The following is a 21,768-nucleotide window of genomic DNA, read 5'->3' on the forward strand; positions in this document are numbered from 1 at the left end:
TCGTAATATCTTTAGCCAGTAATATCTCGTTAAAAATGTCGTTGAGAACCTTTGAGTGAGTATAGCACTTATTTGTCTTTTCTCTCCTTGGATTCCCATCGCTCTCTTAAGTAGAGTGTTCTCTAAGGCGCTTTTAAATTTCTAGTCAGGAAGTGTGTTTGAACAGGGTACATGGCGGTTGACTGGCAGTAGTTAGCTAGAGGCCATAATTGGCATTTGTGGAATATACCGAACCTATATATGAACCTAAACTCCCCACCTTACGCCTCATAATCTAGCGGCTACTCCTGTCCACTAAGCATCTATCTGTGGCGATTCTCTCTATGGCGATTCTCTCTATGAGCTTTCCACTAACCTATGCAACCCTCTAAGCCTCACGACTCCCTACTAGTCTCTCCTCGCGATTCTCTACTATTCTCTACTTCGCGTCTCCCTACTAGTCTCCACCTCTAGCAACGCTGTCGAAAATCTCCTCTAGCTTCTTCTTCCTCTCATTTACCATCTGCCTCTACCGCCCCCTCACCTCTCCTCTCTTCTCTTTACCCTGTTACTCTATCAAGCATTCTCATCCCTATTCCGTAAGAGAACGTAGCGGTTTCAGATAATGACTTCTGTGGAGGTTTCCCCCGTTGAAGCAACTGAACAGTTTCGCGCAGCTGGCAGCGTTCCTTCTTCCTCCTCCTCTCAGGTCCACTCCCTTGATCTCTCTATGCATGCAGATCGCCATAATCACTATTGATTAATGGTGGATGCACTGCGATATGATTGTGAGGTCTTGCTTGAATCCGTGACTACGCACTGATAACCGGATGTCAATCGCCTTCCGTTGATCCATGCGTTGTGATTCCCATAGTCACAAATTTCTTTATTAGTTCAAATGAATTAGATAAGTTTTCTCTTGAATCGATCCATGAAGGTTAAATGCTTCACACATCAGGAGTAAGTGTTGTCGCAATACTTTCTTATCATGAACGCTAGACAAATCTAGTCTTTTAAACGTTATAGGCATGTTTGTATGTTGTAATTTCCGTCAGTTGAATCACTCAAAGAGAACCCAAACAGTGGGAAACTCCTCTCTCGATTAATAAGTGCAGATGGCTTTAACGCAATATAGTTACCATTTTTTCGTTAAATGTCCCTTTATTAAAGGAGACCAGCCCTGAGATTGTTATGGTTCGTCAGATCTTGAGTTTCGCTGGAGATGTAGTCCCACGCTTCCCTTTGCATTGTGTTGCTTAGAATGCATATGTTGGAGCGGGTTAGCAATGATTAACCATCCTGTTTAAGAACCGAGACCCAGAGTTCTTGTGTTGTGTTCTCGTAGATTTGTTTGATCATAAACAACCGAAGTAATGGGTTTGTTTGTGATTGATCATTGAATGTATGCTTGTCCAAAAGCATCATATGGGGAATAGCATCTAAACCTTTTTCTTGCAGTTTGAAAGCCTTCATGTATGGTACATATGATGACTATGGCTTAAGTTTTAATGGGAATGCCTTAGTCTCCTCACTCTGTCTCTGGTTCTTAACCATGTTGTCTGCTCACTTGGACCCGTAATGATGGTTTATAGCAGGCATCTCCTTGTCTTCTTTAGGCTTGGAGTCTTGAGTATTTGAAGATGTATGTACTCTGTGTTTTCGTACTTACCAGAGTCCTAAAGAATGGCTTAGTCCTGGTCTAAGTCTTTGCACTGTAGGAATCCATTGTCAAGTCAAGCTGGCTGTCCTTTTTGTTACTCTGGTACATGCTTGTAGAAGGTTGTATCATGCTTACCACCAATTAATGGTGGCTATACATACCCAACCCTAACCCAACAATCCACATACAACTGTTATCCACAGCATTCTTCGATATACTTATGCTTACCAAGGTAGCTAGTGACTGATTCTAACTGGTTACTCGAGCCTTCTAACATGTCTCATCTTTCAACTCACATAATGTATGTTGGCTTTTTATCATTGAATTTTATAAACATCCAAAAGGATGCTCCTTGAAGCTGTATCACTCATTTTTTCAGTTTGTAATAATATATAAGTTCATCTTTAGAATACCCCATGATATTCCTATGATTTACAGCAAATCTAGACTCCTGTAGATAAAGCATCTCATGAGCAAAACTATGTGCTGTTACCATTGAGTATTATGTCTGCTGCCCTAAGATGTTTTCACTATAAAGAATCTAGAAGATGCTGAAGAGTCACCACTTTAATAGTATATAAGTTCGTCTTAAATGTTTCCCTTGAGCATTTACAGTCATTGAATATTGATGCCAGTAGATAGCAAGTCTGAAATTCTGCAAACTGAGATGTTTTTCATTATAGATGATCTAGAGATTGCTAAGGAGTTACCATTTGGGCTCCAAATGGACTGATATTATTGTCAGAAGATAGAAATTCTGAATTTTTGCAGACAAGGCATCTTCATGAACAGAAATATATGTGATGCCGGTTTATTTTTATGCTTGCTGCCCTGTGATGCTTTTCATTTTTGAAGATCTAGAGGATGCTAAGGAGTTACCACTTGTACTCCGAAGGAACTGTTGATTCTTATGTCATGGAATGGGATCTCACTTATGTAGTTTGTTCCTTGCCTGGATAGATGTGGTTAATCTTGGAATGCCAACAGTTATACTCTTTGTCTTACCAACCAGTCTGAAAAACAGTTTTGTGGATGAGTTTCCTGCTAAGTTAGCCTGATATGTAGATAGGTTATGGCATGGATAAGTTTGATGGGCCAGCTCGGGATGCAGTATGAAAGCAGATACCTATATGGTGAAAGTAGATCACAATCCACTACATTGTGACTTCCCCCAAGGTGTCTTTTATATCTGTCTAGTCCTAATTATGCGTACGCATAAAGAACAAGACCAAAATTGATGTATCATTTTTGAAAGCTAGATGTGAGGAATCTTGCACCCACCATCATCCAAACGATTAGGGAAAAAGCCTCCAAATCTTTGTCCTCCCATTCTTCAGCCTCAAGAAGTTCTACAATCTTGCCCATGGAATTAACTGTTGTCTTATGCTTCCCATCCAATCCTTTCATCATCTTAAAATTCTCCTAATCGCCAACTTGCTGCATATCTTCACCTTCCATTATGGGCGATTTCTCCAATCCAACTTGTCGTCTTTTCTGATATTGGTAATAGGCATCCCTGAACTCATCGAAATCAAGAAAACTTGCAACCCACAAACTAAAATTTAATGCTGTATGAATTACTTAACAAAGGCACACTTAATTGATGTTGGAGTCATGGTCCTTTATGCAAGGGCCTCCATCCATCAATTAGAGTAGATCTTTGACGTAAATCCTCTAGGTCTACTACATGTCAGTGATAGTAGGGTAAGCAAACAACTCACTATCCTTGCCGTGGAGCAGGGTTCCCTTGGATCACATTAGCTCATAGATCTCACTCCTTGATTATGCACACGAGTTGACAATAGAGAGACAAAAATCTGGATGACTACACAAGCCCTGCTCCATTGGATCACATTAGCTCATAGATCTCACTCCTTGATTATGCACAAGTAGACAATAGAGACACAAAAATATGGATGATAAATAGGAAAGCAAGAGACAGAAAAAGAATGTTTTCCAATGCTTCTCAAAGTGAGGGCTAATGAACATACAAAACTGTCATACAAAGTACTCCATTTAGGTAGCCAAGTGGTGGTGGGCTGACCAACCTAAAGCTTAAGTGCTGCACCAAACTTAGCACACAACAGTGCTCCTATCCCCATTGGTATGTCTCTCCCTTCTTTCCACATTCTTTTAGTAGTAGCTAAGATGAAATTATAGGAGAACAAGCACATAGGCTCCTTATATAGAGGGTGATTCAACCCCCTGCCAAGCTTGCAAAATCAAGTAGATCTGGACACTGTCAACCCAGCCTCATATGCCCACACACCAACCCTAAAATAGTCAACATCATGCCAAATTCAAACCTACCAACTTGCTCTTGAGAGCCACATCGTCGCCTAGAGTGTTGACCACATGGTATCTTTGGTGCTTACCAATGTGGCAGCCAATCCAAGCCTCCTAGAAGAGCCTCCATTCATGTGGTTGCCCATTGTGGACACCACACCCAACAAGCACTGCATATATTCCTCACATGGCACATGCATCAATCCCCAAAGTAAACATAACATGAAATCTCAAGTGTTAGCCCTGATGCCCAGCCCATATAGCTCACATGTGAGACTACTTTTTTGACAAATGTAACTGAAGTTGTCTACTTGCTATCTCAATCGCTTGCCATCTCACGAGAAAAACCTGCTTCTTATTATGCTGTGAAACTAATGTAACATTCCCATTTATTTAATTCCCTGGCCAATCCCTGGTCCGAAGCATAGATTCATTTGTTGTGGGAGTATATGGAGACGTGAAAGATTTGGAAGGAGTTGTTTAAATGGATGCATGTTGCAAGAAGTTTGATTAAATGGAGTTGTAAGAAAACGTTGCTAGGAGACAAAAAAGTTAAGTTCTACAATATGAAGTGTTTCAGATCATATGAGGGACTGCCATAACATAGATATGAGATGCCGGAAACATCAAGATTTTTAGAAACATTCCATTCAAAGAGGAATGCAGTTAAAGTGTTAAGCTTAAAGCTCTGGGATATTAAAGGTTAGAGGGTTAAAAATTGAGGGAATTAAGTATTTTTCTAAGCTTCTTGAAGTGAATGTAGCTGTATAGACTACCCTTTTCATATTTTAATATAAATCTGAAAAAACTAGGTCTGGGTAGGTAGCTGTATTGGCAGAGAATATGTTTTATTATGTTTTGTAATTTTAACGTATAACCACATGTTTTGTTTTTAGGAAAATATCAATTTGCATTTGGAACACGGCACTTTGAATTCAACACATAGCACTTTACATTTTGCAAATAGTACTTTGCATTTAGCCCATGACCGCACATTTATTTAGGGGAAGAGTTGCCACACTTCCTCTCCAAAATTATAGGACCAAGGAATGTGGACTTATTTTTGTTCATTTCTTTTCACAAAGCAATTTGAATTTTGCACATAGCAATTTGAATTTGGCATATAGCGCTTTTATAGTACTTTGCATTTAGCACATAACCACACATTTTTGTGGGGGGAGTTGGCACACTTTCTCTCCAAAAATTATAAGACCAAGGAATGATTGCATGTGGTACATAGAAATTTAAGTTTAGCACATAGCAATTTGCATGTGGTACATAGCCCTTTGCACTTCTCAGATACTTGAGAAAATTTATTTCCTTATGGAAAAGAAGAATTTGTATTGTTTTCTTCACATTAATAAATGGGTCTTTTCTTTGGAAAAATCTATCATGTCTCAATTGGAAATACTATGAAATCAAAATTCTTGGAAGCCTAACATAAACTTACTCTTCTTTGATTGTATAACTTTGTAAGCATTGAGCCAGGTTGAAAGTCTAGTTTAAGATCGAATATTTCTTCTTCCAAATCATTTCTTTGACCACCTTTGACAATCCCTTATGGTATTACTACTTGACACAAGGATTTCACTTTCTTTATGAATGTTTAGACCATTGTTTTTTCAACTATGGGCATCTGTGGTGTGTGTCTCTATTTGAGGCTCTGCATAAAGGGATGTAATGAAATTAGAGAAGTTTCCTAAATCTGATGGCAACCAACCATTTCTTAAATCTTTACCCATAGAATGCCTTGAAAAGGTACTATAGATTTCTTACTAATATTGTATTTAGGCATCCTGTTTTGAAACTCCTCTTCACGGAATGACAATAGTTGTATTGTAGTAAAAAAATTCTCAATTACAGAACCTCTTGTTATTGCATAACCATGTGGGTTAGCAGTAGTGACCTAGAGGGGTGTGTGAGGTATGTTAGCCACAAGGGTTGACGGTTTGGATCTCCAAGCGGTTGTAGTCTTCAACGGCTGCTTCTCTAATTGTCAGACGGTTCTATACCATGCTATACATACCCAACCCTAACCCAACAATCCACATACAACTGTTATCCACAGCATTCTTCGATATACTTATGCTTACCAAGGTAGCTAGTGACTGATTCTAACTGGTTACTCAAGCCTTCTAACATGTCTCATCTTTCAACTCACATAATGTATGCTGGCTTTTTGTCATTGAATTTTATAGACATCCAAAAGGATGCTCCTTGAAGCTGTATCACTCATTTTTTCAGTTTGTAATAATATATAAGTTCTTCTTTAGAATACCTCATGATAATCCTATGATTTACAGTCGTCGTTGCCAGAAGATAGCAAATCTGGACGCCTGTAGATAAAGCATCTCATGAGCAAAACTATGTGCTGTTACCGTTGAGTATTATGTCTGCTGCCCTAAGATGTTTTTCACTATAAAGAGTCTAGAAGATGCTGAAGAGTTACCACTTTAATAGTATATAAGTTCGTCTTAAATGTTTCCCTTGAGCATTGACAGTCATTGAATATTGCTGCCAGTAGATAGCAAGTCTGAAATTCTGCAAACAAGGCATTTTCTTGAACAAAAATATATGTTGATGCTTTCGATAAGTTTTATGCTTGCAACCCTGAGATGTTTTTCATTATAGATGATCTAGACATTGCTAAGGAGTTACCACTTGGGCTCCAAATGGACTGATATTATTGTCAGAAGATAGAAATTCTGAATTTTTGCAGACAAGGCATCTTCATGAACAGAAATATATGTGATGCCGGTTTATTTTTATGCTTGCTGCCCTGTGACGCTTTTCATTTTTGAAGATCTAGAGGATGCTAAGGAGTTACCACTTGTACTCCGAAGGAACTGTTGATTCTTATGTCATGGAATGGGATCTCACTTATGTAGTTTGTTCCTTGCCTGGATAGCTGTGGTTAATCTTGGAATGCCAACAGTTATACTCTTTGTCTTACCAACCAGTCTGAAAAACAGTTTCGTGTATGAGTTTCCTTCTAAATTAGCCTGATATGTAGATAGGTTATGGCAAGGATAAGTTTGATGGGCCAGCTCGGGATGCAGTATGAAAAGCAGATACCTATATGGTGAAAGTAGATCACAATTCACTACATTGTGACTTCCCCCAAGGTGTCTTTTATATCTGTCTAATCCTAATTATGCTTTCAAACCTGATCACCACTTTGTAGGTCACAGGTCTAATAAATTTCTCTCACTCTTTGTATAACTAATCCCCTATGTCTAAATCCCTTATTACACTTGGTTTATTTTGAAACATGCTGAAAAATCTGGGATCTCTCTTTTTTACTAGTTCTTGACCCTGGCATTGAAATCCTTACATAATAAGACCTTTCCCTATCGTGCATGTCTCTGGATATCACTATGCCTGATATGATGTTATCTGTTCACTTCTTGTAGAAGTCCCCGACATATTTGTGAGTTGCAAGGGAAAGAAATGTTTTCCTCTCTCCTTTTTGTTTTAACACATTAGTCTTTCCCTCCTATATATCAGTTTTTAGTTCTCAATTTGGTTCGTGTCTTCAAGATGTTATATATCTCTGAGTGGACTGTGGATGCGTGTTCTTGACTGCGATAACAAGCAGCTGAGGGTTATGACACCTGCAGTCCCAAGAAGAAGTGGTGTTTTGACTAACATTTTCTCTCTTGGATGGATGCAGGTAACAATCCTTGACATTGGAACTCCTCTCATCCCAGTCGCTTTGAGATTCATTTGTTTAGAAATAACTTCTCAGAAGTGTACCTTTTTTTAATAAAAGTTGTATTTCAAAAATATTTTTTGGTGCAAATTCAATTTTCTGTTAACCAGGACACAACCACTACCTGTTTTCAAGAAAAATGCTAAAAATTTTGGGATCTCTCTTTTTTACTAGTCCTTGACCTTGGCATTGAAATCCTTACGTAATAAGAGCTTTCCCTATCGTGCATGTCTCTGGATATCACTATGCCTGATATGGTGTTATCTATTCACTTCTTGTAGAAGTCCCCAACATATTTGTGAGTTGCAAGGGAAAGAAATGTTTTCTTCTCTCCTTTTTGTTTTAACGCATTAGTCTTCCCCTCCCATATTTTTGTTTTTAGTTCTCAATTTGGTTAATGTCTTCAAGATGTTATATATCTTTGAGTGGATTGTGGATGGGTGTTCCTGACTGCGATAACAAGCAGTTGAGGATTAAGACACTTGCAATCCCACCCAATCTAGAAATTAAGTTGTATATGATCCGAATAGCATGAAAGTAAATTTAACTAATTTAAGTACTAAGAAACATAGTAATTAACCACCATCGGGACCATCAACAACTAATATTTGTTCAACCATGCTTGTTCAAGACAATCACATAAGTAGTGATTGAGCAGAAGCAGCGGCCACGGTTGCATGATGTTCCAACCACTGGGTTGGTTTAGTAAAATAACAATATATTTCTTTTCTAATGCATAATATATTTCTATTCAGTTCTTCTCAACCAGGCCATTGGGTTGGTCAACAACTAATGTTTATTCAACCACGTTGGTTCATGATAATCACATTAAAAGTGATTGAGTTGAACCAGCCACGGTTGCATGATGTTCCAACCATCGTGTTGGTTTAGTAAAATTATAATGTAATATTGCTTTTTTATTTTGAAATATATTGTTGTTAATTTATGCTCAACCACGCCATCGGGCTAGTCAACAAATAATATCTATTCAATCACGTTGGTTCGGGACAATCACATAATTGGTGATTGAGCTGAACCAGTAGAGGATTGCAAAATGTTTCATCCTCCACTGGGTTGGTTTAAGACAATAACATTTAGTCCTTGCCTTGTTTAAGAAATAAAACAAGTAAGCTATCCCAAAGCTCAATCACAATCAGCAACCGTGTTGGTTTACGCACCACTAATCTACGTTGTATCAAGCATGTGTATGATGTGCTCCTCAAAAATTTTACATCCTCTCCGCTTTTTACAAATGTCCTTTGTATTTGGAGAAACTCTCATATTTCATTCCAAAACATCGTCATTTAGTAATGACTTTTGCACTTAGGTTGTCTCTCCTTTACTTGCATTCTGTTGAAGCTCAAAGACTTCTCCGATTGAGACGATCGTGCATTGCTTTTGTTCTATGTTCAATTGCGAGAGCCACATTGGTCCTTTCGATTGACAACATCTTCAATATTGTGCAACCAAGCCATTTCTCCTTTGTTTCAAGGGACACCAACATAGCTAATGTCACCCTCTTTGCAGCTAGTTGATCTAAGCTGTGCATCCCTTTCACTTTTTATAGGCCATTTCTCAAGTTAGAGAGCATTGCCTCTTGGACGTGTATCTCCCAAGGTGTTGATAGGGTTGTTATTCTACAAAATTTAGGGTGCAGGCTAAAGATTGTGAAGGCGCGAGATCGGTATTCACCTGAATGGCTTGATGTTGCTGTCTCGAATGCTCCCACCAATCGTGACACCATAGGTTATGTTCTTTGCTCCGATGGCAATGATTGAATGCATGCATCTGCAACCGCTTCCTGTTGCTGCTCTGCAAGGAGTCTTCTTTCTTCTCATTGTTTCTCCACTCTCAAAGTTTGTAAAAGTATCTTCCATTGCGATTTTTTATATTGTGTCATTTCTTTCCTTGTTCCTTGACCAGGCTTTTTAACTTTCCTATCTCGCATCCTCTGTTGGTTTCTCTTGAAAGCCATGGTGGGCTGCATGTTGCCATTGATGCCATGGCCATGATTATTCTAGAATAAACCTAGAGAAGCTAGCCAATGAGGCAAGTAAAGAATAGAAGACAACTTACCCGAAAAAAGACAATCCCAAACCAAAGTCTACACAAGGTTGCGTCGAGGTGTTGTAGGGCGTTTGCAGTGCGAGGCAAGGTGCAGGAACTTAATGTTTCAATATTTGATGGACCAGAGGTGTGAATTCAAAATTCATGGGAGTAGCAAAGTTCTCAGCCATCGGTTTTCCCCCCTCCGGCGATACACATCAGTAGAATTGGATATCCCAAACAAGTGCAAAGTGGCCTCAAATGCTTCAAAAAATAAATAGGCCAAAGGGAACGCTATCAAATTTGATGCTGTGTATTATGAAACGAAATGAACTTTGGCATGCTTATGAGCAGTATAGCAAGCAAGTGCATGGAAAAAGAAACAATTAAAAATTGTAAATATTGTTGGATTTATTAAAAGATCTTTGCACATGTACAAATTGCACATTTTCAACTTCTTTCATTTTAGGGTGAATCTAGATACCAATACCAACAACTATTAATGTTTTAAGACCACCATGCAGTAGCTCCACTAGTTTGTATTCCAAACTTTTTATCCGCTTTGGTTTTCAACAAATCAAAAAATAGTTATGGAGCGTGCCTTCAAATGGGTGTGCATCACTTTAGCACAACATTGGAGGCCCGTTAATCCATGCCTTGTCATTGGCTTAGGAGAAGATCACGTAGTGTACTTTTGAATGATTACTTGGTTCCATGTATATACAGAACAAAATTTTGATGTTTTTGAATAAACTGCTATATCCTATAGTCTTCAAGATGCATGCTTCACATGCAACATAACACTTGTAATTCTTTAACACTCTTCTTTCAAATCCTTATTCCATACTTTTTTGGTCTCATGTTCAAGTTTGAAATGTTTACTACAACTTGAAGACAAAGTTTGTTGAATTTTATTGAGCAATGCATAAGTTTATGGGTCATGGAAGATACACCCATGCAAACAATGACCCTAACAATATTATTTCCTTTGTAATGTGATTTTGTAATGATTATGATTTGCTAGGAAAATTTGTTTCCCTCAATGATGATGGTCTTTATGTATGGAATTCATTGCAATGTGAGAATACATGAAAGAAAAAGAAAGCATCATTTTATAAATATTATTAGACTCTCTCTCTCTCTCTCTCTCTCTCTCTCTCTCTCTCATGTCTTTGCATGCATGTATACACACAGCCCTCCCACACATGCACACATGCACGCACATACGCATAATATTATTTCATTTATACCAATAAAATTTGAAACCAAATGCAAAATAAAGTATAAAATAAAATGAGAGTTTACAAAGCCATGTCACAATGTAGCAATATTGTTTATATTCTTCGAGCACATAAATTGAATGCTTAACCAAATGCTATTTGCATACACACTCAATAATAAAATCTTGCTAAATTTTGAAAGGACAATTATTATTAAATTGCATACAAGATATCTAAAATAAATATCATTTTGTTGAAATGTGCTTTCAAGTAGGCCACCTTCCAATTCAGATTGAAGTACCTTATGGTACCCTAAAAAGTTCCTTATGGTATCCCAAAAAGTCCCTTGGGGGATCCTAAAAAGAATGTTATGGTATCGCAAAAGTTTCTTATGAGACTCCAAAAAGTCCCTTGTGGTACCCTCAAAATCCCAAATCTTTCTGAGACTCCAAAATTCCCTTGTGGTACTCTAAAAAATCCATTATGGTACCCCAAAAAGTTCCCTTGTGGTATCCCAAAAGTTCTCTTATAGTACCTATAAAGTCTCGTGTTGCAACCTACAAATTACCTCTTGGTACCTCTTCAATGTTCCAATACCTAATAGAACCTTTCGAAGTATCTTATAGAGTCAAACTGCCCCAACATACCATCCAAAGTACATTGTAGAAGCATCCCAAGGTACATTGAATTGAACGTGCAAGTCTTTAATGGACATGATACTTTAGTGCATCTCATATGTACCCGCTTTAATGCTCGTGAAAAGTATCATGCCCATCCGATATGGTCTTCATGGTTAGGGATGCATTATACCATGTTTTTTATGCACCATCATGCATAAGAGTAAAAAAACATGCTTCGATGTGGCTTATTTAAATGTACGAGTCTCTAATGGACATGATACTTTGCACATGCCTCAATGTCCCCTACCCCAATGCATGTACAAAGGATCATGTACATCAGATATGGTTGAATGGGAGGGGACACAACCATGTTTTAACGCAAGTATCATGCACAAGGGTTAGCTTTAAGATCACTTATTTGAAGATGCAAGTCTCCGATGGACACGATACTCTACACATGATTCCATGTCATCTACCATAAGCTCCATGCATAATATCATGTCCAGCATATATGGTTTGCATGGTCAGGGATGCATTATACCATGATGTTAGCACACTCATCTACACAACAGTCAAAAAACAAGAGTCAGGTTGCCTTATTCAAACATGCGAGCCACCGATGGACACAATACTTTAAAAATTTCTCAATTTTACTCACATTAAGACACTTTAAAAATATTGTTCCCACTCGATATGGGTTGCATGGTTAAGGATGCATTATATTATGTTTTTCACCACCCGTCATGCACAAGGGTGTAAAAAAACATGCTTCAAGGTGCCTTATTCGAACATGCAAGCCTTTGATGGGCACGATACTTTGTAGGATCCTCCATGTCATTAAACTATGAGGCTTGTACAAAATTCCATGCCCATTGGATATGGTTTGCATGGTCGTGGGACACATTATACCACGTTTTCCACCACCCATCATGCACAAGGAATAAAAAACATGCTTCGGGGTGCAATATACCCTAAGGGGATGCACTACGTAGAAACCCTATGTATCACGTGTGTTCAAGGGGTAATTAAAAAACCCCTCAACTAAAATTTTTCCCCCAATAAAAATACCCCTCTTTACTTATGAACTAAATGATTTTTTTCTAAAGTTGAATTAAAAAACCCCTCTTGTTATTGTAAACCAGTTAAAATTTTCCAAAAAGTTAAATTAAATTACCCCTCCTTTTGAATGCATGTGGTACATTAAATTTTTTTGAGGTGAACCCCCAAGAATATACAATCATACGAGTTTTTGATGGACAAGATACTTTTTACATGCCACAAAACGGCACCCACTTTAACTCCAGTCCAAAATATTGTGCCCATCTAACATCATTTGCATGGCCATGGACACATTCAACCATGTTTTTTCTAGTCGCCATGCACAAGAGTAAAAAAAACACACTTTGAAGTGCCTTGTTCAAACGTGAAAATATCTTATAAGCATGATACTTTATAGGTGCCTCCATGTCAAACACCTTAAGGACCATGAAAAGTATTGTGCCCATCAAATATGGTTTACATAGAAGGGCACGTATTATACCATGTTTTTCACCACTTGTGATGGACAACGATTTAAAAAAACGGTTCAGAGTTGCTTATTTTAATGTGAAATTCTTTGATAAGAATGATGTCTTCACATGTCTCCATGTCACCTATCCTAAGACTCATGAAAAGTATGGTGACCACCCGATAAGGTTTGCATGGCGGTAACATATTATACCATCATGTTGTTCACCACCCATCATGCATAAGGGAAAAAAACACGCTTTTGGGTGCATTATTCAAACGTGTGAGTCTTTGATGGGAATGATTGTTTGCCCTCACCTCCATGTCAACTACCTTAATGCATGTGCAAAGTACCATGTCCACCATCGGAATGGTTTCATGGTTAGGGATGCATTATACTATGTTTTTCACCACCCATCATCCATAAGAGTAAACAAACATGCTTTGGGGTGCCTTGCTTGAACGACCAAAAAAGTCTATTGTGGGACCCTAAAATAAATCTTTTGGTATCCCAAAATGCTCCTTGTGGGATACCAAAAGTCTCTTATGATATCCCAAAAAGTTCCTTGTGGTACCCCCAAACGTTTCTTATGGTACCTCAATAATTCCTTTTGGTATTAAAAAAATTCCCTACGGTACCCTAGAGACTCCCTTATGGTACCCCAAAAATTCCCTTGTGGTACCCCGAAAGTTCCCTTGTAGTATGCCAAAAAGTCCCCTGTGGTAATCTACAAAAAACATCTTGGTATCTCTTCAAGGTACTAGATTGTACTTTTTGAAGTACCTTATAGAATCAAAGCACCCCAACATTTAATCTAAATTACATTGTAGAAGTCAAATTATCCCAAGGTGTGTTGAATGAAAGTACCATATTGTACCTTTTGAAAATTATCATAGATTAATTGTCATTGAAATTGTAAATATTTCACAAACACTTTGATATCAAATTAAACTGCATATCAAATACATTTTAAGTGGCTTTTTTTATTGCATTTTAAATAATTTGCATTTCAGAAGGATTGCATGTTAAAAAAATTGCAATTGCGACATGTTCCAATTATAACCAACCATCAAACCAACATCTCCTCTTTTGAATCACTAAAATTCGGCTCAGGGTGAGTCAGTACAGGGGGATCATGCAAGGGACCTAGACGATTAGTATGTACCCACTTTAGCATGGATACCCCTTTCACATCATCCAAAACTCTATCGTTCGAATAGAGGTAAACTAGCTTTTCCAATCTTTTCGATGTCAAGTGGTTTCTTGTGATGGAATGCACAAACTTATAGTTACTCCAGTTGCGTTTGCTACAGGAGTTGCTACAAGGTTGCGACAACACTTTCATGGCCAAGGCTTGCAAATGAGGCATGGATGCCCCACACTCTTCCCACCATCTCCATGCTGGCATGTCTTTTGCTAGTTGTTTGATTCTTGGATAAGCAAACAATCCTTCTATATTTCAAAAAGTTGACGGTTCCCTAACAGCAGAGGCATACTCTATCCCATCCTCAAAGAAACGTCCAAGAAGATCATGTCACGACTGCATTATCTGAACATTAATTTTTTTTGTGATATTCCCACCATTGCGGGTTTAATATATGGGCAGCATAGTGCAAAGAATTGTGAGCTTGATTCCTTCGTTTTCGCACCATATTTTGCAATGCCGTTCATCTTGTAATGCTATACCCACCTTCGCTAGGCCTCACATCTTCCTTCAAAACATCCCTCTCAGTAGTCCACCATGCCATATAAGCACTTCCCATGCTTGGCCCTTTCACATCCAACCTACGGATTGCAAACCAAATTGGCTTCATAGCTTCCCCTACATCGAATACCCTCCTCCAAAATGCCAGGTTATAAACCAATGCCTTTAGGTCTCCAAATTCACTACGACAGTTGTTTGAGCGTGCCTCAACTATCCACTCTTCCGCTTTGACGTTGAATAGAGTCTCCATTACAAGGGCTTGCTGCTTTAACAACAGGGATGTTTTTATCAAAGCTATACTTATATATTAATATAAAATCTTGGCGAAAGTTTATTAAGCTAGTTTTTTTAGTTTCATCATATCAATAGAAAATATTACAATTTTATGTATTTTCTTTTGAAATTTGAAGACAAAGTTGGAGCAAAGTTGAAATCTTGGTGAAACTTTAAAAATTTTCCTATAAAAGTTTCAAATCTTGGCGAATGTTCCAATCCTTTATTTTTATTAGGGCATACAACTTTCAACTCCAATATAAAAGTGTCACTTCTTAACGAAACTAAGAGGAAAAATTCATCCATGTTTAACAACTGCTCCATCGTTATATAGTTTGTGCCAAAGTGCATTTCACCTGGCTTTAGAAGCTCTAGCGGGTGACTCATAGGTTGTTTAGTCCTGAATATGCCTAGTAGTCGCTCATGGTTAAGAAAGTACAACACAACCTTTCGTTCCTCATCCACAACAAGTTTGAAGAAGCTTGTCTGAGGTATTTTGTACCAATCCTCCAAGACTAAATCCAGACAGTGGCATGAGCATGGCGATGCCCAAATACATCAATATCTCTGATTTATAATTTTCCCAGCCTTTCGACAATTCTTAGCATTATCAGTGATCAGCTAAATGATATTGTTAGGACCAATTTCTTCAATGCATTTACTTAATTGCTCTACAATGAATTCTCCCGTCTTAGCCTCACCGCTTATATCAATTGATTGTCGAAAAGCCTCCCCTTTGAACGTCACAACCATGACATTAATCAACGGCCACTTGCTAACATTCTTCCATCCATCTGATACGATGATGCAAGTAACACTATATTAGGGAATTTGGGAATCTCCCAAGTCCCACTTTCAAGTAAAGGGTTAAGATTCGACCATGTGGCCAAAACTTGAACCCTTATTTGAAAGTGGGTCTTGGGAGGATTCACTAATATGGTGGTTAGGATGGATTCCACTTTCAACTAATGGGTTCAGATTTGACCATGTGGCCAAATCTTAGCCACATTGGGAAGTACCAAACTATTTGGAAATTCCCAAATTCCCTAATATAGTGTTAAGTAGTCTTCTAAATGCCATCATAAATCACTTGTTGCATCTCCTCTTTATCCTACTATAGTAAGCATCCAACATGCTGTTACAGATAGCATCGTAACTACGCATTATAAAACCCAGGCCAGCTTTAGTGATAAAGGCCATGGCTTTTTTCCAATGTGGGCTTTGCACCATGCTCAATGAATATCCCATGCGACATATAGCTTCAAACACATCTTGTTGCACTTTCTCGATATGTTGTGCTTTACTCTTCATGGCAGATGTTACATCTCCACTTTGTGGCAGTTATGAGCATAACATAGTCTCGGGCTTTTGCAGGGTTTCGGCCTCGTTTCTTTGGAGCCATGCTCACGAACTCTGTATGCACGTTTCAATGGATCAATAATGTGAAATTGTAAATTTTCATGTATAAAAGAATTTCTTTGATCTTAAACTTTTATTTCTCGAATATGTGTTCCATGGAGAAATCATTTTGCTCATTCAAATTTTGCCAACATTCAGTAAGTGTGCCAGACCTTGAGACGGAGCAACCATCCAATCATCTTGCCCCCTCCCAACATAATTGGATGGTTATAGATGTGGTAATCTACTGCCTCGGGACCTAGGCATGGGATGGCATATTGACTTTTCCCAGATCTTGCTTCTTCTCAAGTAAGCATCATCTATCTGCACTATGATCATTCGTAACATCATGCTTTGTATACGAAAGTCGGTTTTTCACACACACTAGTGGAGTAGCTAGCATTGCTTACATGTACGCAGCGGCTTGCGGGTTTCTCTCTCTCGCCTTCTACTTTTCAATCTTAATTCTTCAACACAATTATTCGAAGAATCTAAATGCATTAGTTCATGCTACAAGCAATCTACAACATCAAGACTTAAATAAATACGTAAGGAACCATCAATTGATCGATTGAGAACATCCATGATGAAAACCATTCTCAAATTATGGGCTAGATATCTTGGGAGGCGGTGCCATTCTTAGTCCGCATGGCTGATCAACACCGGGTTCGACCACTCAGAATCTTGCGGGCCATTGTTCTAGAGGTGGCAGGCATATCATTCGTGGTGTCCTTTGTGGTGCTCAACATGGAAGCCGCAACACCAGAGTATAGCATCCTTTTGGGTAGGCAGAGAGGAAAGAAGAAAGTGCGGGTCACAATGGGAGTGGCAGCACCATTGGCAGATGCGATCCGCCGACCTATGTTGGCCGAGACGGTGAACATGGCAAACAGATTGGAGGATGAGGAGGAGGAAGCCTTTCTCAAGGAAAATCCAGAGTTGGTTCCTATCTTCACCATCAATGTGGAAGGCATTATAGACAGTTACATGCATCAAAGTTGCCCAGCGGACACGGTTAGCCCTGTTCTGGAGGAGTTTGCGCCCCAGCAAGTAGCGGCAGAATTGGATATACGGGATCTCCTACAGTAGGAGAGAAAATTCAAAGAATGAATGAGAAGAGTCACCCGAGTTCAGGAGGATGCTCTAGATACGGTTTATCTAGGAGCGAATGTCGCATCTAAACCAGTCAAAGTCAGCACTTTGTTGACAACTGAATTCTCCAGCGAATTGATTTCCCTGTTGCAGGAATTTTTTGATGTGTTCGCCTAAAACGGACTATTGCATCAAAAAATGATTCAGACAACGACGGCGCTTCATCTGATGGATGAACATGGGCCTCGGAGAGTTCCAGAAAAGAAGCACAGGAATCTGTAGATTGTTGCTCCTGCACGATGGCCGCGTCGACGGATGGATGGCAAATAGCGCCAGCTCCGCCCAGGAAATCGGATCCACAGGTCACCTGATCATCGGAAATAGTTGAAGTAATGGACTTAGCGCCCGAGAATTTGTCATATCTTGCACCTTCTGCCAAAGCAGCACTCTGAATAGATTTGGGTGATAGAGAACTGGGAAGCAATGGAGGAGGGCAATCCGGCAAATTCAGTGGAGGAGCGGAGGGACCTCGAAGGCAAGCAGAGGCTGTATCGTAAGCACGAGCGGCTGCCTCGGGTGTGAAGTAAGAGCCCAACCAGATGCGGGACCTCTTGTGAGGTTGGCGGATCTCGGATACCCATTTACCCCAGGAGCGTTTGCGAACGCCACGGTAACGAGTGGACTTTGTTTGTGGTGTGTTTGCAAGGCTAGTGCTAAGAGAATGATCGACGTATTGCATGGCGGACTGGCTAAGAGGCTAGGGAAGCAAGCTGAGCTAGCTGTGCAGAACGAAAGTGAGTGGTGGAAAGTGAATGGTCGTTCATGTCTTTTGAACTCGATTTTGGCTTGAACCGCAAGCCCGCCAGGTCGCATTGAATATTAAGAAATACATGGACGGGAGTCCACGAAGCTTCTGTCACTCATCCCCCTTCTCATTCTCTCACGTTTTGCTCATTCATTTTGACTTGGAAACTACGTCACCGTACCCCTCATCTCTCACGTATCTGGTCCATTTGTGACTTTTAATGTAATCCAAAGGGCAGGAACAACAAAGGAACAACAACACATTGCACTTCCGGCTCGAAAAAAGTCGATGCGATTACGTTTCACGAGGAGACTCTTGTGGTAGTTTTTTATGATTTTGCAAGTTCAGTAGCCTTATATGCTCACTCGTCTTCAAGCCATGCACTCTTTTGGAGCCATGCAATCATGCACACATATGCAACTACTTTTGTAGACGTACTCACTTTTGGAATAACAAAAGCCATCAATTATAGCTTGTTTCTTACATGTGCAAGAAAAAGACATGATATATATATATATATATATATATCCCAATGAGAAAAGGTGCCTTGAAATTGACTTGTGAATCTTTCATGTGGACTTCCCAATGATAAGCACCACAAAAAAGTTCAATTTGAATGTGCCCTCCAAAAGAGCTTTTAAGCTATCAAAAGCTATCCCAGAGCTCCCTTTGCTGATTCTCTCAATTGTAGCAATGATTATCTAGAAAATATGCAAAATGTAATTCACAGTTTCAATAAGTTATGTCTTTACACACTCCCATTCAAGTTCAAACTATCTATACTAGAAGTTAAATTTTCACATCGAAGTTGAGATTATTTGTCATTCAAGGATTTAAAACTTCGAAAAGCATCTTTTCACATGATGAAGGTACTCGGGGGGGTCACTATATATAAACCCTCTATATCACGTGCGTTCAAGGCCTATATTTAAAATCCCTTATCTGTAAATTTTTTCATTAATAAAATGTACCCCTTTTCTATACAAATCTGTAAAATTTTTCCAAAACTATTTTAAATAGTCCCTTATGTATATTTATTTCTGTAAATTTTAGGAATAAAAAATATCCTTCTTTTGAACTCACGTGATAGGGTTACATATGATGAGTGACCCCCCCAAGTGAAGGTATGTATGAAAATTGTTGGTTCACTGAACTTTCGGACTTCATGGGATCAACAGTCCTAGGTCCTTCGCTTTGCCTTACGTATCATTGAGTGATAACTTGTTCGTCCACTTAAAGATTTCCTCCATACTCTCTCTCTCACTCTCACTCTCTCTCTCTCTCTCTCTTGTACATACATCCATACATATATACTTGTCTCCCTCTCCTCCTCTCCTCTCCTTAAAGTCAACCCATTCCCCATTGTTACATTGTGATCAAAGAACTTAACATATCTGATCCTTCCTAATTTAACTTAGCTGGAATATTTTCTTACCTTCAAGAATATCTTCAGCTAGAAGGTTCTCTTCCCTTCATGATATCTTCACCATACAACATACGAGAGATAGGGTTCTTGAAGGCTCGATGGTGGAGTTGACAGAAGTGAGTGATGCTGCTCACTAGAATTGATGATGAGGACATGATGAGGATCTAGCCCTAAGGGCTCCAATGTAGCTCTAATCGGATAAATTCAACAATAATGCATATTCGTATTATGATGATTGGGCAATCGAATGAAGTAGCAAGTATATATGTGGTTCTTGAAATAACTTCATTACCCTAGTAGATGACCTGCATTTGCTTGTGTTCCTATCACTATAAAGGATTGCTCTATGATTTTTCCTTTGATTGATTATCTCAAGTATATGGGTGAGAAGCCCAAGCACGTGAAAATAACACACGTTGACCAAGTGCTCTAATGTAGCTCCAAGGAGAGATTCAATAGACATTTAAGGCTTAAAGAAATTAAAACTTTTGAGGAATACCTTTGATAATTAAAACTATGTAAAATAAACAATGTATTTATTAATTTTGAACTATTAAAAAAAAAAATTGGACTTTGTTCAAAAATCCTTCCCAAATGAAAAGTTTATTGTCTGTAATTATTGTTCCCAAATCAAAAGTGTATTTTATAGGACTACCCTTTCCACATAAAAAGTTAATTTACTCACACAATCATTTTGCACTAATAATGAGAGAACTAGGTAATATAATTCGCATCTTACTCGGGGTAAAAAATAAGGAACAAGATTATGACAGTGTAGGTCAATGGGTGAATCTTTCCCCATATATAGAGTTATAAATATTAGCCCTGCTACTGATTTTAGGGCGAATTTATCAAATTTGAGGCTCTAAAAATTAGCCCACCTTTGTTTTTGGGCTAATTTATCAAATTTAAAGCTCAAAATATTAGCCCAGCCAACTTGCGAAAGCCTCTAAATTAGCCTTGGGCTAAAATTCGCCCCTAATTTTTCCCTTGAGATTCTTTTACTCTAGCCAAAAAATTTATTTTAAATAATCTTCCTTTAAAAACTTAGCTTTCTTTAAACTATTAACAATTTAAATTAATAAAAATAATTTATACGCATGAAAAATGGTGTGTGTGTGTGTGTTTTGGTAAATCCCATGCACGACATTAATTTATTATAAGACTCATCTAAAATCTCCAAGATATCATAAGAGTGTTAATAAATGCGTTTGAGTGTTTCAAAATTCTAAATTATGGTAGATATGACCTCACAAGGCCCTACACACGTACGCATGGCACAAACACATCTGTGGTTTATCGATGGAAGGACATCGGCACATATGGTGGCACATGTGCATTGGACATCCCCATTTAGCTCATCCCTGTCGATGTGGGATTCATGCTGCGGCTTTTGAAGGAGGGGGCGAGGGAGAAAGAGAGAGAGGGGGGGGGGAGAGAGAGGGAACGAAGGGGGGAGGGAAGGAGAGGGGGAAGGGAAGGGAAGAGGAAGGGAAGGAAGGGGGAAGGCAAGGGGAGGGAAAGAGATAGGGGGAAGGGAAGGGAATGGAAGGAGGGGAAGGGAAGGGAAGGGAGGTGGCACATGTGCATTGGATATCCCCATAGCCCTTTTAGTTCATCCCTGTCGATGTTAGATTCTTGCTGCGTCTTTTCAAGGAGAGAAGGAAGGGAAGGGAAGAGGAAAGGAAGAAGGGGGCAGGGAAAGGGAAGAGGAAAGGAAGAAGGGGGAAGGGAAAGAGGGAGGGGGAAGGGAAGGGAATGGAAGGAGGGGAAGGTAAAAGAAGGGAAGGGCAAGGGGGAAGGGAATGGCGGGAGGGGAGGGTGAGGAAGGGGAAAGGGGAGGGTAAGGAAGGTTTGAAAGAAGGGGATGGAAAGGGAGGGAAGGGAAAGGGGACGGAAGGGAAAGGGGAAGGAGGGAAGGGGGAGAGAATAAGGTAAGAGAGAGAGAGTGTAAAAAAGGGACAAAGAGAGAGAGGTGAGGGGGGGCACGCTCATCCCTTCTCTCCCCTCTTGGCAAACCCTGATGGCTACAAACAAAA

The 21,768-nt window shown here is 39.1% G+C and overlaps 1 protein-coding gene and 1 long non-coding RNA gene across 4 annotated transcripts; one reads left to right on the forward strand and one right to left on the reverse strand.

Moving 5' to 3' along the window:
* Window positions 1-322: 322 nt before the first annotated feature.
* LOC147900417 (uncharacterized) lies at window positions 323-7,991 on the forward strand. Of its 3 annotated transcripts, none has more exons than XR_015541340.1 (2): window positions 323-688; window positions 7,599-7,991. It is a non-coding gene; the product is annotated as an uncharacterized LOC147900417 (long non-coding RNA). The 3 variants fall into 3 exon arrangements; XR_015541342.1 differs by lacking the exon at window positions 7,599-7,991 and adding an exon at window positions 2,705-2,820; XR_015541341.1 differs by lacking the exon at window positions 7,599-7,991 and adding an exon at window positions 2,709-2,820.
* A 9,607-nt stretch (window positions 7,992-17,598) lies between these two features.
* Window positions 17,599-18,237, reverse strand: LOC147900418 (ethylene-responsive transcription factor ERF011-like). The gene has a single exon (XM_087376641.1). The coding sequence runs from the start codon at window positions 18,235-18,237 to the stop codon at window positions 17,599-17,601; it is 639 nt and encodes a 212-aa protein (XP_087232767.1).
* Between the last annotated feature and the right edge of the window lie 3,531 nt (window positions 18,238-21,768).

The sequence above is a fragment of the Dipteris shenzhenensis genome, chromosome 7, assembly GCF_047967505.1.
Source record: "Dipteris shenzhenensis isolate YYH24624 ecotype China chromosome 7, Dip_SZ_1.0, whole genome shotgun sequence".
In the NCBI taxonomy this organism is placed as follows: Eukaryota; Viridiplantae; Streptophyta; class Polypodiopsida; order Gleicheniales; family Dipteridaceae; genus Dipteris; species Dipteris shenzhenensis.